Source organism: Apteryx rowi, unplaced genomic scaffold (assembly GCF_003343035.1).
Source record: "Apteryx rowi isolate R43461 unplaced genomic scaffold, aptRow1 scaffold_199, whole genome shotgun sequence".
NCBI classification, from domain to species: Eukaryota; Metazoa; Chordata; class Aves; order Apterygiformes; family Apterygidae; genus Apteryx; species Apteryx rowi.
In genome coordinates this window covers 1145425-1163193 of record NW_020448296.1, presented here as the reverse complement: position 1 = coordinate 1163193, position 17769 = coordinate 1145425, and the positions used below count along the sequence as shown (strand labels likewise).

Below are 17769 nucleotides of genomic sequence, written 5' to 3'. Positions count from 1 at the left end.
AGAATGAATTTTAAGTGCAAGATGCTAAAATGGCATGAACAACAAAAAGTCTTCTTATATACATCTTGAGTTATTCATTACACATTTAAAAACTGATGCATATGCTGAAAATAAAAGATCTAGAGAATAATCAGTAAATGTTTGATTTTTTTTTTCACTTTTAACTCATAGAAACTTGTACTTTATGTATAGTAAGAACCCTGCTGTCTTACATATCTACACTGTTTTTCCTCTTGTGCATGTGGTAGAGTATTCCACTTGAGAAAATGGCTAACTGGTGACAGAGATCTGGCACTTTGTGGGTAGCCCATCAAAATAAGTGAGGAGCAGGAAAGGTGTCCATGTCTGAGAGCAGAAAATAGGAGAAAACGACAYGGACAACTTGCATAATGCTCCAAAGGAGTCACTAAAATAACAGCACTGAAGCTAACAGAACTAGGCAGGGCCACCTGTCCCAATTTAAGGGTTTTTTTAAAGGACTGAATGCATGTCTAAAAGCCACCTTCTTTCCGGGCAGATCTGCTGGCGCCGGGATCACTGCCCGGCTGGGCTGAGCACAGGCTCCTCCAACAACCCTGCAAGGTGCCCGCAAGGCAAGGCAGCCCGACACGTTCCCATCGCAGCCTTTGCAGGGCATGCTCCTTGCAAAGGGCAAGGGGAAGGGGACGGTCTCAAAAGACAGGGGACTTTACGCTGGATGTTAGTGGCAGAAATTGCCATAAGCTGGGGGTGGGGAGGGGGGCACAACCAGTTGATGTTGGATAAGATAGTAAAGCTAATGTTATATATTGATAATATATGGACTCCTACCCACGGTAATCTTGCCTATGTTTCACTATTACATCCTTTTACATCGCACTTTAGACCGAGTCTCTAGCCAAGGGTGCTTTGTCTCTGTTCCAGCTAGTGTTTCCATAGGCTCACAGATTTAAAAGCATGAAGGGACCACAGGGATCACCTATTCTGACTGCCTGCATAATGCATGCTGTAACTCTTCACCCAGTAACTTCTGCCTCAAGCCTGTAACTGCTTCTTTCCTTCTTTTAAAGAAATACTTTGTCTTTATTTAAGCCCTTTAAGGGAAGGAGAATATGCTATATCCACAAATAAATTGTTTATATGGCCAATTACCCTGGCTGTGAAAATATCAAAATTTATTTCTGGTCTCAGTTTGCCTAGGTTTATCATTTAACTACTGGATCACTTTTTAACTTCTACTACATGAAATGTCTCTTACAAAAATGTAGGCTCTTTGTACACTTGTCAGTAATTTCAGACTATAACAAATCACTGTTCATCTTTTTTTTTTTTTTTTGGCGCAGTGAGAAAGGAAGTATTTAACTAATTAAGCTTGAGGTCTCTCACTGGAATAGAGGCTTCCCAGACCTCACATCCTTTTTGTAACTCTCCTCTGAACACTTCCCAGTTCTCACCATATTATGGGATTATGCAGACAGGATATCAAATGACACTCAGAAGAAAATGCCAGCTACCACGTCTGTGTGATACTTCTCCTTTATTCTCCATGGGTTATGTTCACCCATGCAACTTCAGAACGGCAAGGAAACTACATTTATTTGTCTATAACTGTTAGCCATTTTTTTCCCAGTGTTTCTCTCTTCCATCATGTTTATTCCCCCTGATGATCCACATAACCTTTTTTTTTCCCTTTTTAGATTTATGACTTTGAATTAGGCTATAGGTAAGTCAGTCAGATAAGCTTACCTTACCAAGAGAGCCATACCAGATCTGCCCTCATCATTCAACATCAACAATTTTTTGTACTATTGTTTTATACTTTATATACTTTATATAAGTATACAGTTGTATATATAGTTATACTTCATATGTAAGGACTCCATTCAAATATCCCAGTAGACAGATAATTGCTAATTTACAATTCAATAATCCAATTTTAAATCCATTCTTCATAACCTACAGTCATTTGCATAATACCCCTTTGTCTGTAGCTGAATACTACGTACAACTAAATTGAATGTCTTAAGGCTAGCCATATCATATCAAGACAGCTACTTTTACCAAACAACATTAAAGTCACAGCAAAAGCCAATATGAAGTCTGCTTATCATTTCTGTTACACACAGCATAGCATACCTGTTAATCTTTTCTATTTTTTTTCTTTCTTTTTTTTTTTTTTTAAGGCAATGTGAATATAGTTCCTTTTTATACTTGGAAGTGGCAGAATCTAATCTATGAATTCATAGYATGGTCACTTATAACATGCAACCATTTATCATTTGGTTATAACAGTAACTGTGAAAATCATATACAGAATGATAGGGCCATATAGTATTAGTACAAAAAAATTAAGCAACTCAGCATATTCCAATGCCTGCCAAAAAGTAAATTTAAATAAAATCAGCAGCAATTTCTTTTCCCTTAAAAATGTCCATTGTTATTCCCACAGGTGCCAAAGCGCTGAAAATTCATTTGTTAAATGCATAATCTAATGGGCTCTGGAGGAAATTTTTCAAAAACACCAACCTGTTGAACCAAGTAAAACTGTAACAATAACTTTTCCAGTGGTGGCTATAATGTTGCCAATAAACTCCTTCAGTTTGGATGCTAAGGAGGCAATTCTACGCAGCAGTTTTAATTTTGTGGTTTCCTCAAATTCTGCTTCACCACAGTCTTCATCATCCAAGTCTTCTTCGTACATCAATGCATCATCTGACTCTAACTTTTCTCTTACAGCCTAAAGGGAAAAATAATAAAACAAACAAAAAGAGAATGCAAGAGAGAGAGAAAGAGAGAGAGACAAAGGGATTTGAAATTAAACACTACTGATAACAATGAAGCCTTCTTGTATCTTTGACTATATGCAAATAATAAGGAAGTTATGAAAGATGTACTAGAACTGGAGTTGGGCATTGATGACTCCCACTTCACATCTGCCTCAAGAAGAAAAGGATGCTAAGAATGGTCTCTGACAAAGATTTCCTACATGCAGCACAGCAGGTTTCTCTAACAAGCAGGCTGTATTTTCATTTCTGTATGAAGTTTTTTTTGCTCAGCGTTCTTTCCATCTTGCTGTCTATAATTTGGTAAACTTCTGTTTGGATTAATAGCTTCAGGAATAAGCTTCAGACTCCAACTAGCAGTGCCTTCTTGGTTGAAGTCCCTCAATGAACCTCACTCTTCAAACCCTTCCCATGACCCCTTTTTGAGACATGATCTGAGACAGGGGAATTGCGGTTGAAATAAGTGGGCAGATTGCTCATGGGTGACTGATGGGCGGGCTGGGAAAGAAAAAATGTACACAGAAGAGGCTCAAGAAAAGGTTGAGAAATTGTGAGGCTGGCTGATGGGGAGAGAACAGGAGAAAAAGCGAGCAAGAGAGAGGTAGGGAAAGCTTGAATGATCTGCAACAATTTAACAGGGAAAAGGAGGCCTGGTGGCTAAGAACTACACAATGGAAAAAGGAAAAGAAGGAAATAGGAAAAGGCCCCTCATAGTCAAGCACTTTATTAGGATTTGGCAGTGGCCTTCACCATAAAGTCTCCATCATATCCTGGAGACTTGAAGATATACACAGCTACTGAGTGATGCAAACTAAATCATCAACCCATGGTGAGAATCACCAGGATTAGCAGGAGGCCCACACAGAGATACAATTTATGGAAAAAATTAGTCATTCACAGACATGGAGGGGCATATTTTTTTAAAAATGTAACAGTTTAGAGACAGGTTCTTACTTTGTGTAACACACTTCTTTGGGACTAATATATACTTAAATTAGCTAACATTCTGGCCAAGCAGTATCTCTGTACGTGAAAGACAGAAAGAGAGACTATCGTTATTTTTTCATTAGAATAGCATTTTATATTTATTAGTGACTTCTGGCAGCAAAAAAATCCACATTGACAGATAAGACTGCAGTAGAAATGGCCGAACTATTAATCTCCTTAACTCAGCCGAATTCTTCATTACTATTTATTGTTATTTGGATTCCCAAAGTAAACAAAATTCCCTGTGGACTCCTTCATTTCACCTCTAAGCTTGATGCCAACTTTCTCCTCTCACTTTAGAGCATTAACATTATCTGTGAAAGCCCAGAGGAAGCCTGCCCATTCTCAGGAGTATCTATCTATTTTACAGACAATAAAATATGTATTAAACACAGTAGGGCTGATCTAGGAAATCCACCTTTCTCTTGGATATATACAACTATTTCAATAACTATATAAGTGGAGTATATACTACCATTTCAATTGCTTTGTTATTGTCACCATTGACTTACAGAGCTCTCAACAAATGAATTATTAGTTCCTGATGCAAAACAATGGAGAGGAGACCGTAGTGCAAACACTTAGCCACCACATTTTGTGGCACGCAACACAAAGAGGAATTCTGTCTGTTCGTCATTGCAGTTCATTTCTGAGCTCCTGTCTATTTATTTAAATATTCAGAAACAATGCTGAGACTAAGCTAAATGATACTTTAAGTATGTTCCTACTTCTACCACAGCTGTATCAGGGAGAAAGCCACACAAAGGGCAAAAGTACCGATAGCTTCTGCCTGTGGTGTAATTACTAGACAAACTTGCTCTTCACCTAGTCCTGTTGGGCCCAATCCTGCTATACCTTTAATTTAATATGAACAGTTAACAGAGAAACCTTCAACAGTATTCAAACCCCAAGCCCAAAGAGAATCAGTGAGAGTGCTACATGATACAGTACCCGAACGTGATCTGTGGACCAGTGCAAAGGAGACTCTTGTTTTTTCAGCTACTGCTTTCAATTTTCTGAAGACAATATACATTAAAATGTAGAATTACTTACAAAAAAACTGAAAGGAATGGTTTCAAAATAAGTAAGGTATTATAGGGGAGACTGTCAGACCACATACCTGTATGAATATCATGAATCTATATTAAACATGAAGACGGGATACATACATTTGTCATAGCCTAGGATGAACAGGAGTTCTGTATAAATTGCTGAGATAGCATTTAACTATGCATATATGGGAACAGGAAATACAAATCTGAAGAGTCACAAAAGAAAATGCAAAGATGTTATCCATATGGAAGCAGAAAATCATCTTTAGGGAAAACACAACAAAACTAAAACAGTTTATACCGTTAGGTATAAATTAGGGGAAGATGCACAAAAACTTTGAAGAACAAAAGAAAAAAAGAGGAGACAGAAGCAAGAAAAACATGTAAGAACAGCCCATTGAAAGATGGGACTTAAATCCCTTTCTCTTTCTTTCCCCCCCACCTTTCTCCCTCACCTCAGCTGTCAAACCCCTGGTTTCACATCTTGCTGTCATCAAAACGGGTCTTTGCATTGTCCTGCCATCATAACTAGGATCATTATTTTTTAACTTGACAAGGCTAATCAATCTTCCTTCACTGATCTTAAAGATCTTTAGGCTACATTTTTTCTTAATAGTTCAGTATTAATAATCTGGTACTGACATCTGTGTGACAATATGGCCAGGGAGAAGCACTAGGAAAAGTGTTTCACTGGACCACAATACTGCTGATGAGATGATCCAAAATTTCTATGAATCCTGGCTTATACAAGTTAAGCATAGCTAAAATACTGTAAGTTAATGGGGTTACAAAAGGAGTTAACTTTTCCGTCTATGAAATTATTTCCACTTTTACTTAGATACCAAAATATGAATTCCAAGTTCTAAAAAAAAGTTATGACCTCACAAACACTTAACAGGACATGCAGAGCAACCTACTTCTGGTATTACTGAGGTCATCAGCTGTTGTAAAGAAAACCACAGCATCTGAACCTCAGGAAATACGGGACTGATTCCCCACCTTTTCCTTCTAAAACTACAAAGCTCTCTCTGTTTCTAGTTGGGGGTCCTGAATTGCTCTCTTCAATTAAAGAGAAGCTAGCAAACGGGAAAACCTTCTGAACATCAACAACAACCATAATCTGCAGTCCTGGAAATTTTTCCGGAACAGATGCATACTGTTTTTACAACTTTTCAGCATCGCCTGAATTATGAATGATACGGCTGTGCAGAGACTCTCTGGTTTCAGTGACAAGGGCTGTGCACTAGCACGCTCCCTGGAAGAGATGTGTTAGCTTCTGCAGCTCTCTCTTCCCCATCTGTAAGTGCTTTCAAGGACAATGGCTTACCCTTATTCTCTCCACCTCCCAATGGTGTTATTCACGCTCTAGTCAATAATTATTTCAGCAAAAAGACTATGAGAGTTAAGCAACTATAGGTTTGACATTGTTTATACAAACATATCCATTTGCATTTCTGTATCCCAGATGAAGCTCAGCAGCTGAAAGGCCATGCTCCAGTGACTATCAAAGAGACAAACTCCGGATTTCTTCTCTCGGATTTACCACCAATCAACTGCATTATCTGGTACAGCTTTCTAGTTTTACACATTGAAGACTCCAAACTGCTGAAGGCAGGCAAACAGTGAACAGTTTTTACATCCAGCATGGTAATAATGTGCCTGTTGTTTTAACACTTTTTGCTGATTAAATAGCCATGCAAGCACATGCTCATCACAGAACACCATTATTGCAGTCAGACTGTTTCGCAAAGCTCTTTTTACTATGTGGATTAGTCTAACACTACAAACCCCTGCTACATAGGCTGGAGTTAGAAAAATACTCTTATTTCCATAATAAATTACTTATTATGCAATTACAGGATCCCTGTGGATGCTGATTAAATCAAATAAACTTCTCCATTCAAGGAGTACAGTGCATTTGCGAAGTCATAAACATGTGTTTCCATGACCTTTGCTCTCTCAAGCAGGGCCCCAGGCCTTTTTATAAACAGACTAAATGCAGTTTAGGTTTTTCAGCAATCCTTCGGGAGTCCCAGGAGCATTTATTGTACTACGTTTCTCTAAACTGCCAAATTGAGACAGAACACAGACAAGGAAACAGCATGGCCTCTGTGGCAGCTATGGCAGCTATGATTGTGGCCAGGGCCAAAATGTCCATTAACTACTTTGGGGGCTGCTTTATTAACATCTAACTTTTAAATATTTCATCTGGTACAGTATAAACGCTGCTGCTCAAAGATATCCTCTAGTCCCACAGATATATTTACTAACAGGAAGCTTTAACTCCAACCTAAAACTCATTCTTGCTTCAGAACATTCTTTGTTTTGTACCGACACTCAATGCTATTATGTCTGAAAACACAAACTTGCTTGTTTATTGACTTTTCAATTCTAGAAAAGAAATGAATGCAACTCTTCAAAAATTCAAACAATGAGAGCAATGAGATTTTACCAACCAAGGATACGCAGGTCTCTTAGAACAGACCCAATTCCAAAGCCTGCCAGTGCATTGCATTAACTATCGGGACCTCTCAATTCTGTACTGCTAAGCTCACAGAATAAGTTCCCACAAGAATTCAGGTGCTTCCTCCTTCCAGTTGGCTCATAAATGCTGTACAAATAGCCTCTTTTGCAGTATTTTGACATTTCCTCCCAGCCAGAACCAGGAAACAAACAGAGAGGAGCAAGAAAATGAAAAATAAACCCGAGAAAAAAATACAGTTATGTGAACTCAGCTGGCTTTTTTTAAAAACATTTTGCTTCCAGAATTTTTAAAAAGGTTAAACTGATCCTGCTTTGTCAGCTCAATTTATTAAATTATTTTTGTATTATTTGGGCATTTAAAAAGTTATAAAGAGATGCAATGATGAGCCACATTATCTGATTTGATGTTTAGATGACACTTTGTGTTTTCAAAGTGTCTAGATTGCAGGCGGCAGCAATGCAACATATTAGATTGTGTGGCAGCAATATCTAAGACAGCAGAAATGGCAGAGCACTACACCTCTGGTGCTGACACTGCCTTGATCCCATGATACCTCACCGATGTGTGGTTACACTCTGTAAAGTGGCACAGTGAGGGAGAGCCTGATACAACCTACTGAGGAGCAGTGAGGGAGTTCCCTGACTTAAACACATGCTTGTTGCTCTGAATTCCCCCCAGGTCTGCATAACTCGCTCCACTAATAAGACACTTGTTCGAGTCTACTCCTGCTCTGGCCCCATCCATAGCAGTCTTCCCAAAACAGCTATCAGTTCCCCACATGGCATACAGCGGTTTCAGCAGGGCTGCAGAGCTGCATGATCGCAGCAGACCATGTTAATTATTGTTGGTGATACCAGAGAAGTGTTTTCAAGAATTAAATTAGCTTGAAGGTCACTGGTTTGGCTTGCAGAAGAGCTAGGTGTGCACACTTTCTCAGGAGATGACAGTAGGCAAGCCACAATGCAGACTGCGTAGTCTGACCTCCTTCAGATAATTTTAAGTGAGATCCACAGCAATCCCTCTAGCTGTAGCATCCTAGAGCTTAGCACAGACTTCTGGTACCCACGCTAGTTTATTTAAAGCTGGCTTGGCTGTCTTCATGCTGTCCTGCAGTTTGCACGCCTGGAGGCACACACTCGTGACCCCATGCTGACACTGTTATGGTAAAACTATGATTCTCTCTTTGGCAGAGAATTATGAAATCACTTCTTGTTACTATTTCTCTACCTTTGAAATAGAGATCGCATTATTGCTCTATACCTGTGATAGCATCGCACTGGAAGGATTTATTAGACATTTTTTACAAGACCATTCAAGCCAGTTACTATGACCAAATTTCTGGATTTCCTTTTTTCTTTTTTCTTTTTTTAAACGTAATGCTTATATTGAACTGTTTGGCAGAAATCATCTGAGACAAGTTATTGATTCAATGACCTTAGAGACAGCTGAACTATAGAAACAGACCCTCTCTCTACTATCATGTTATTTTAGTTCAGTTTCCTTCATAGTGCCTAACCTGGTTCTGGCATTCAATTGTTGACGGATCATATCATAACATGATGGAGTTCCTGTTTTTATGCTTGCTCAGAATAGCTTTTTTTTCCCCCMAAAAAAGGCCACTTACCATTTATTTTTAGAAATGAGATGGTTATAGGACTAAGAGGAATTCACTATATGCCTACCATTAGGAGCAGCATATATCTTAAAATGCATATAGAAAAATTAATCAAAATACCACAATATTCTCCAGATAGACCCAGCTGTGGGGATAAAAGCTGGAAGACAAATTTCAGTGCTGCACATTTCAGCATCAAAGGAAAGGCAAACCTTTATGGCATATAAATGACAGTAGGTTTTATCTGCAGTCAATACTAAACCACATTAAGGTGATCATTTGATGAGTTTCTAATTTTGAAAACAAGTGAAGAACTCCACAGTTCTAACAAAAGTCTCAGCACATGAAGAGTGGAGTCTGCTGGCATTTTCAACCATAGGACAGATACAAATTCCTTGAATTTCCACAACAACAATTGCCATATGTCATTCAACTAGAGAAACACATGGGTCTGAGCTCTAGAGGAATAGGGCTGCCTATTATCAAGGTAACTGTCTTCTTTAGGGTCAGCTTGCATGAGATACATGTGCTGTTCAAAGACAGGTCACACAGGACTACCAAAAGCCAAAGGGGAAGACTATTCCACACGTTCACGGGGAGTGCACGGGGAGGGAGGGCTGCTGACTGCAATCCAGGTAGAAAAGGAAAACAACTTTCAGAAGTCAGCAGTCTACCCAGTACTTCACTGAATAGCTTCAGGGGAAAACTCTGCTAAAGTAGCTGAACACATCAAATGTGAGACAATTACAACGAGCTTGCAGTGGTAGGCATAGAAAAGAATGAACAGATTTTGGTAGGTGCAAAACTAGTAAGATAGAGGCATTCTGGAAATTAAAAAGGATTCTAAAATATATAGTACACATCTGAAACACTGAAAATAAAAATTCTAAATTAACTTTAAGCCAGGCTATAGATTTTAAGGAAGAATTTTATCATTAATAGATCTAAAATGTGCTGAAGCTTAGGTTAAATGCCCACATACTATAACATAAATTTTAGAGGGATGTCCCATCAAAAATAACTTTCAGTGCTTTTGCAGTGCTTGATAGTAATGAATGACATTCATTTCCACAGTAAAATCTCCGAGGGGAAAAGTCATTCATTACAAAAAATGACCTGGGTATTATTACTGGAAGCACATAGGGACAGAAGCATTTTGAGGTCCAGAGAAAATGAAAAAAAGAATAAAATAAATAAAGACAAGCACAGTTCTGAAGCAGGATAACAGGAAGGCAACTCATTAAATCCTGTATACAATAGATATTGTACTGCAAAGGGCCAAAGATTATTTCACTTCCCAAGGTACTGCACCTGAGCAAACATCAACTGATTTCAGTACAAGAATCTCTTGGCAAATATGGAAACACAGTTTCACATCTTGACTTCAAAAGGCTGTCAGGCATATAAGCCAAATGCAAAAGAGAGGGAAACTCACAGGCAGAGTTCGGTGGTTTGGCCTGAGATGATTAAACACGGTTTTTTAGTGAAAAGGAAATAGGAAGACTTGGGATATGACTACAAGGCACAGTTCAGTACAAACTCTAAATGAGCTGGTGCAGATATGTGAAGCGGCATTGCACCCATATGGAGTAATTCCTGGATGGAGAAATACACACATTGTACCATTATCCATCTTCCTGAGAAGCAGGATAAATAGCCCAACTGGAGTGCTGTGGTTATTTGGCACTACTGCCTCAGCTCATTCAGGAGTAGCTTAGGTACTTCTACAGTACCACTCTGTAGAGCCACAGATTACTGGGATGAATGAGAGAATGGAAAATCTAATTTACAAGAAGACCCAAAATTCCACAACTTCTTTTGTCTTGCAAAACAAACTTGGAAGAAATATGTTTTTTGCCTCAAAATACCAGAGAAATTAATGCCGGAATAGGAAACAGCATATTTAAGCAAAAGATCACAGGAATGAAAAGGGTTATGAAGCAGTCATGAATACCTGTACAATGGAAATTAGAGGAAGGGCAAAATTACAGAACAGAGTCCTATCAGGAGCAATGGGATGAAAACAAGTTGTCCTGTTTTCAAGATGGTGCTTCCTACTTTCCAAAGGGAATTGAATGATACAGTTGCCTGCAACAGCAGGAGACTGAATTCAGTGACCCAAGAGACTTCTTGTGTTGTGTTATTCATCACTTAGGCTGCTCAAAGGAAATAATATTCCAGTATTTTGCTCTGCTGGTTAACAACACTGTATCTCAAAATTTTGAATTGAGGACTGTTAGAAGAACAAATCAGTAAGCCCGGTGAAGAACTGCAACAAAAAAATTTCACCATACATTTGACATGTTTCTAACCAAATCAGGACAGGTGCACACTAAAGTTTCAGGCTGAACATGCTAACAGCATTTGGTAATCCATAACGTATTGCACTATGTAACATTATGCAGCCAATGTACTGTTGTAGTATAATTATGTATTTGTGTTAAGACTTATCCAAAGACACGTGCATCCAGCTAAGAAGCTAATGTAACTTGTAAACTTTTGACCCCTGTTCAGACAAGATAAATTAGAATTGTTATAGAGGAAGGCAGCTGGGAAAGGTCTGGCAAACTTCACTACTACAAACATTGCAAGCAAAGTCAGAAGAGAACTTCACCTATTCCTTTTAGACTGTAGAAATGAGATATTAAATCCTACTTATACCATGTTCAAAGCCCACTAAAACTGCTTGGTTTTGACCAGTTCTTCAGAGGTTGAAACCAAAGAAATATTCATGACCGATTAGAAAAGGTAATCTAGTGCTATGCTAAATGGAGATTCCAATGAAAAGAAAAAAGAAGAGGTAATGAGGAAAAAAGAAGCATCATTAAGAAGCTCAAAGAAACCAGGAAGTTCCTTCCCTCTCTAAGAAGTGCTCTTTCCTTCTTTATCACCTATAGCACTTTCCATGATAGTCAATATGCTCATTTGCTACCTGTGAAGAGAAGCAAACAGTGAAGGAGCAAAACTCATAGCTGAGAAGAAGATATTTAGGGAAGGCAGGGCCAGAGATTTCCACATTGCTGAGAACTAATCAAGCTAGCTGAATGTTCAATACTGGTAGAATAAAATTAAATGAAGATATCCATTCCAGTCTCTAAGCAAAATGGGATGCCCATCTCAACAGGGTCATGGGCATGACTGTAGATAGCTCAAAGAAGATCTCTGCATCTGCAGGCAAGAGAATTAGCAAGGTGTTAGCAACTACAAGCAATAGGACATCAAATATTTCTCAGGGCTGTCCTCTAGTTTGAACTAATTCTCCAAAGTATAAAATGTATAAGTGATACTAGGGGATTCATCCAACCCAACAATCTTTGAATCTAACGAATAATAGCATAATACCTTCATTTAAATCAATAAGACCTTGTCTGAAATGCTGAGGCATTGATATTCACTGTAGCTCATGAGGATATTGCAAAACTATAGCTGGTTCATAAAAAGGTAATGAAAATGACCAAAGAAATGGAAAAAAGAATAGGGATCACTAATCTTTAATAAGACAAATATGCAAGATAGTAAATGCATTAGATTTCCCTTAGACCATCTTGCCTTGTTTTACAACATGTAGAACAAGGGGCCTTCCATAAAATTAAAGGGTGTTAAATTCAAAATAAAATCAGAGAGCACTTATTAAATTGTGGAAGTCCTTGCTTCATGACGCCACTGAAGCCAAGAAATTAATGAGGTTTTAAAAGGGACTGGATAATTACATGTTTAACAAGATTATCCAGAGTAACTATAATTAACAACAACATTTTTGGAAGGGATATAAAACCACATGTTTCAGGATTAAAACCAGCCTCTCACTAAGAGAGATCAGGATAAACTCTAATGTTGGGGATGGGGGAAAAAGGGTTATCCCCTCCTGGCTTATTGTGGTTATCCTCCAGGTACCAGCTCTTTTCAGTTACTGGCCTAAATGGGCCTTCAGCCTACCCAGGATGGCAACTTCTAGACTTGGAAGCCCTTCGACAAGGCACAGGACTTGTGTAGATCTCAGAGCCGAGCTATTCTGTGTTGTTCATACTGTGGTCACACTTGGAGACCTGGATCAAAAGACAGCTCTCAGTGTACTAAGTGATTGATGCAGGCATAGGAAGAAACAGCCCTGGCCTCTCAGTTTACGGTTTAGATAGACAAAGTTAGGAGACCAAGTATCATTACTTTTCCTATTTGCCAAGGACACAGAAGCTGAGAGACAGATGAAGTAATAGGCTTGAGGACACAAAACAAGTTTGTGGCCGAAGTGAGAACCAACCCAGCCCTCCTGAATCCAGTCGAGTTTCTTGACTCCAAGACAAGCCTTCCTACATTCTTCCCAGACTTTAGTTTATCTTAAAACAATTTCCTCCTTTTTTTTTTTTGGAGATCCCAAACATATCTCTGTCTTCCGCAGAAAAGAGAAGGGGTGGAGACTCTAGTATCAAGCTTGCTGAAGATTTTGGAACAAAGTACAGACTCAGCGGTTTGCTTTCTAAAAGAGTGTGGATGAGAAACAAGCTTGAATAGGCAAGGCGACAAGTGCCGTGGGAGGAAGTTGCATTGAAGACTACAACTGTATATTCCAATTAAGATCAACACCTCTTGTAAAGTTTAAGTTATGCAATCTCACAAGGATTCTTTTTTTCCTGTCACTTACAATATTAGGCAATTCACCCACAGTCTCAAGAAAAAAGCTACTTCCTTTCTAATACCTATCAGACTGTATATACCGCATCTGCATTTTAGCATATAAAACCACCATCTGCACCAAATAAAAAATGACATACTTTCAGCTGCAGCTGGGAGTTAACTGTCTCTCTTATTTTCTTCCACCATTTACACCTTGTGACTGGCATTGTGCTTTTCAGCATTTGCAATCTGGGCCTGTTTCCAGCTGAATTCACCTGCTTTAAATTTTCTGAGCCCTAATAAAAAAGGCCTGCAGACACATTTGCTCCAAGTGTGCAACCATTTAGGGGTGGTAATGAGTTGGACTGCAGCCTGGTATCTGGCAGATCTTCCTACTTCATGACTCACTGTTAATTAAAACCACACTCTTTGCTTATTCCTGGGATAGCGTTACTTACAAATGAGAGTCTCTCACCGCCTTCCAATCTCCTCCCTCCAGTTCTGTTCTTTCAAATACACTTTTCCTGATGGAGATCTGTTTCCCTTAAAATCGGATGGAGTGTAATGAAGGAGGACATCCACTTTATAATGAATGCTTCTTGAACTTAATTTGGGTTCTGATACCTTTCCTCATCTTGAGTTGTAGCTTAATCCACAAACAGTTTGATCCATATTGCTCTACAGCTGGTTTCTAGAGGCTACTGCCATGAGAGAATACAGCATATGATAGAGTACCACAGATTGCTACTCAACTCGGGCATTTTTCAGCATGCCCAGATAACAACTGTGATCTGATGGGTTGACATAGAGCTTTGAAAAGGTCAGTTTTAGAAATACCACAACAATTACCTGATAGTTTTCCTTAAAGGTAAATTTGGGGGGGAGTAGCTACACTAACTTTTTTTTTTTTAAGTTAGCCTACTTCCATAGTATTTCATGCTCTCCCAAAGCAGAGATAACTGAGAATCGTTCTGTGTAAATAATTTCATGCAAAAATATAAAGCTGCAAGACAAATTCTCTGCTTTTGCCTGCTCGTCAGAATGCAGACTCTTGATTTATGGAGCCATCTGTGGTTAAACATCTAGCAATCTGAAAGGCCACCTCTCTCCTGGCCCTGCTGGCCCTGTTCAGATCAGCTGACACTTTCTTAACGAAATCTCATACCACGAATCTCTGATGACTGGTAGCAGGGACTCCCAGCAAAAGCTCTTCAACTCTGGAATTTGCTACAGGGCTCATCTAACACACACAGGACTGTACCCCTTGGAGGAACAGCACCAAGCTCAACACTTCTCCTGAAGTGCTTGTTTGCAGGGTAGTTACTGCTGCTGCTCATTTCATGTTTTCTAATTTAATGGAGTTACAGCATCAGTATAAGGCTGGACTGACACTAGTCAGCTAATGCAGAAGTCAAAGAACTGATTGCTTACTTAGTTTTCCCTTTCTCAAAGAAAAGAAGAATTGAAAAGAAGAACTGAAAATTATCACATAAAGCCCACAGAGTTTGGACTCACTTTAGACCATGCAAATATTCTCCCAAACTCAGACACTCACTTGCATGCTTTGCATATGCATTAGGTTCCTTACAGCCAGTCCTGCCAAGAACATATTCCTAGCAGATTTAGCTGCTTCTGCAGCCTCCTCCTAACCAGCAGAAATGATTCCAGGATGTTGTGTGCAGACATCTACAAAGAGACAGCTGAAGTTTGGAGCAATTATTTAATAGATATTTAATTTTCCACTCTCCACTTCACTCCATATTTTAAAAAAAAGCAGGTTATTCTAATGTAAATCCATCATTTCAGTTATGAAGATATCAAAACTCCCTAAAGCAGTGGGGATCACCTCAGATGACAGTAACTATTATCCCTTTAAAAAAAATCCCTGTGATAGAATTTTTGGTGTCACTGTATCTAAACGCAGATGCTGTGCCCACTAAATAATCTATAATAAATATAGTTTACAAAACATTAATAATATTTGCTGGGTTTTGATGCGAAGAGGTAAAATACATTTATGCAGCTTTCCATTTGTCAATACATATATTTCTTTGCAGTCAAAATTTTCTCTTTCTTCTCCCCCACACTCTTTTTTTGTGGAATATTCTGGCACATTTAATTGCATTGTGGATTGCCTTGCAGTAGCCTGTTTATGACCAATCCAATTTAAAGCTGCACTCTGTTCTGTGCAATCAGTGTTTGTTAGCTCAGGTTTTCTTTGCATTCCAGACAAATTACTATTTAACCTTCTCTAGAAGCCAGCACCCGTCCCCTCCAGGAAACTGTGCTCCCTTCTCCTACCCAGATGCTAGGCCTATCTCTGAACTAAACAAAAAGTGAATATTTAAACATTGTCATTTAGATTCAGAGGAATCAAAGCATGTCCTTTTATTTTTCTTCTGAGCTTTTGCCATCAGATTACTCCTCTTTTATGCATGGACAAACATATTTTCTATCCAGGAGATAAATGGCTTCAAAGAAGTCTGTCAGGGCTCCCACTGGCAAAATACAACACTCCCTTAAGAGAGACAGAGTGAACACAAAACATGCCTATTAGCATGTTCCCGAGCCACACTTCTTAATACTTCAAATGTCTCCCCTCACAGATACATCCGTAGATTCTTGCCTGCTGATAAATCTATTTTGCACTGCTTCAACAATAAAGCAGATTTAAAAACAATAAAATTGGCTTCTAGGAGACACAACAAAACCTTGCGTATTCTGATCAGGCTGAGGCCAAAAAGAGGATGTGTAGTTAAAAGCTGCAATCTTCAGGCAATCCTCAGCTTGCCAAAAAGCCCATGAGAGCTACAAGCAACTGAGTGTAAAACACAGTCCTGCTACTAATCTTTCTTGTGCTAGAAACTCAGGCAGCTTCTGGCATTACTACAATTCAGACAACACGGCAGCATGCAGGGAGATTTCCCTCTCCCTCCATAATGGCACCAAAATGGGCAGCTGATCCTCCCAAATACTTAAAACACTCCTATGTTTAATTTCTATTTGAAATGAGCAAATTGCAACTGTCTCCCCTAAAAATGTATGTTTGAAAATAAAGAAAAGAACATTCCCCCATGTGTAGAACAAGACAGAAAATGAGACCCATGGCACGCGAGACAGTCTGATAAGAAATATGTTGAGATTCATAGTGGCAATTTCTCAGCACCCTGGGCTAAATTCCCACTGTGGCTTTTTATATTATAAAATTGTTTCCCTCCTTCTGTGGAATTGTCTGCATTCAGCATCTCTGCCATTCTTCTTCCCACTAGTAAAATATACAGCAAAGACACCAACACTTCCAGCAAAGCCATTCACAAAAATTGTCAACAAACTTATTCAGCTGTTTGTGTAACCACAGTTTTAGATACCTCCTTCCATGAACATAATATATGGTCTCCCTTCTCTTTAATACTCATTTCTGATAATTACTCAGATGCTGCTGTTATTCTTGGATGCCAAGTTTGGAAATATAGATGCTAGCTAAGAAAGTGAGCAATGCATGTAGAAAGCTATCTTGTCAGATTTAACCAGCAGCTCTGGTTAAGAAAGAATTTGTGACTATCATGTGTTAACACAAAATCGTTTGAAAAAGTCAGTCCTGTATCTACCACTTTTCATATTCTGCTTTTTTTTTCTCAGGACAATAACAGATGTTTTTCCACTTTAAAATCAGCTGTTTAGTTTTCTGAAAGCAAGTTCACTTCTTAACACATCCACTGCTCATGAAACCATTTCAAGATACAACTCAGACAGGGACGCCAAAGCTCTCTATTAGCTAAAAGCTGTACAGATAGAAATGTGTGTTTGATACCATTTCCTCATTTTCAAATTGCATGTTGTACTGCGCTGCATCCTCGGTTATTGGCTTCTGAACAATGTTGCGGCAAACGAGCCATATTGCCAGACTAGCAATGAACATCCCAATATCTGGTACAAATAGTCTGATCACGTTGCCAGCATCAGCTCCTTTCACACTGTATGGGATGAAAAAAAAAAGAACAACAAAGAAACATTTGTTACTTCTAATGTCATTTTCACCAGGAACAGAAAGTTAGCTCAAAGAAAAAAATACAAAAAATCCAGTAGCGAGGAAAAATTTGAAACATTGGAAACATGAAAAAGATGAAGGAACTCTGGTCAGACAGCCAGCTGTGCTCTGCAGAGGTACAGAATAAATGATTATTCAATGGCAGCTCACATACTCATATTTTAGTGATATTCAGCATTTAATTAACCCATTTTTGAAGGGATTTTGTG

General features: G+C 38.8%; 1 protein-coding gene across 1 annotated transcript in view; it reads right to left on the bottom strand.

Moving 5' to 3' along the window:
• Positions 1-17436, bottom strand: part of PIEZO2 (piezo type mechanosensitive ion channel component 2) — a 145477-nt gene extending 128041 nt beyond the window's left edge. The window contains exons 1-2 of the mRNA XM_026063058.1: positions 17324-17436; positions 2506-2716 (exon numbers count right to left, since the gene is read on the bottom strand). Of these exons, the coding sequence (XP_025918843.1) occupies positions 2506-2716; positions 17324-17431 (319 nt within the window). The 5' untranslated portion in view covers positions 17432-17436. The remainder of the gene's footprint in view (positions 1-2505; positions 2717-17323) is intronic.
• Between the last annotated feature and the right edge of the window lie 333 nt (positions 17437-17769).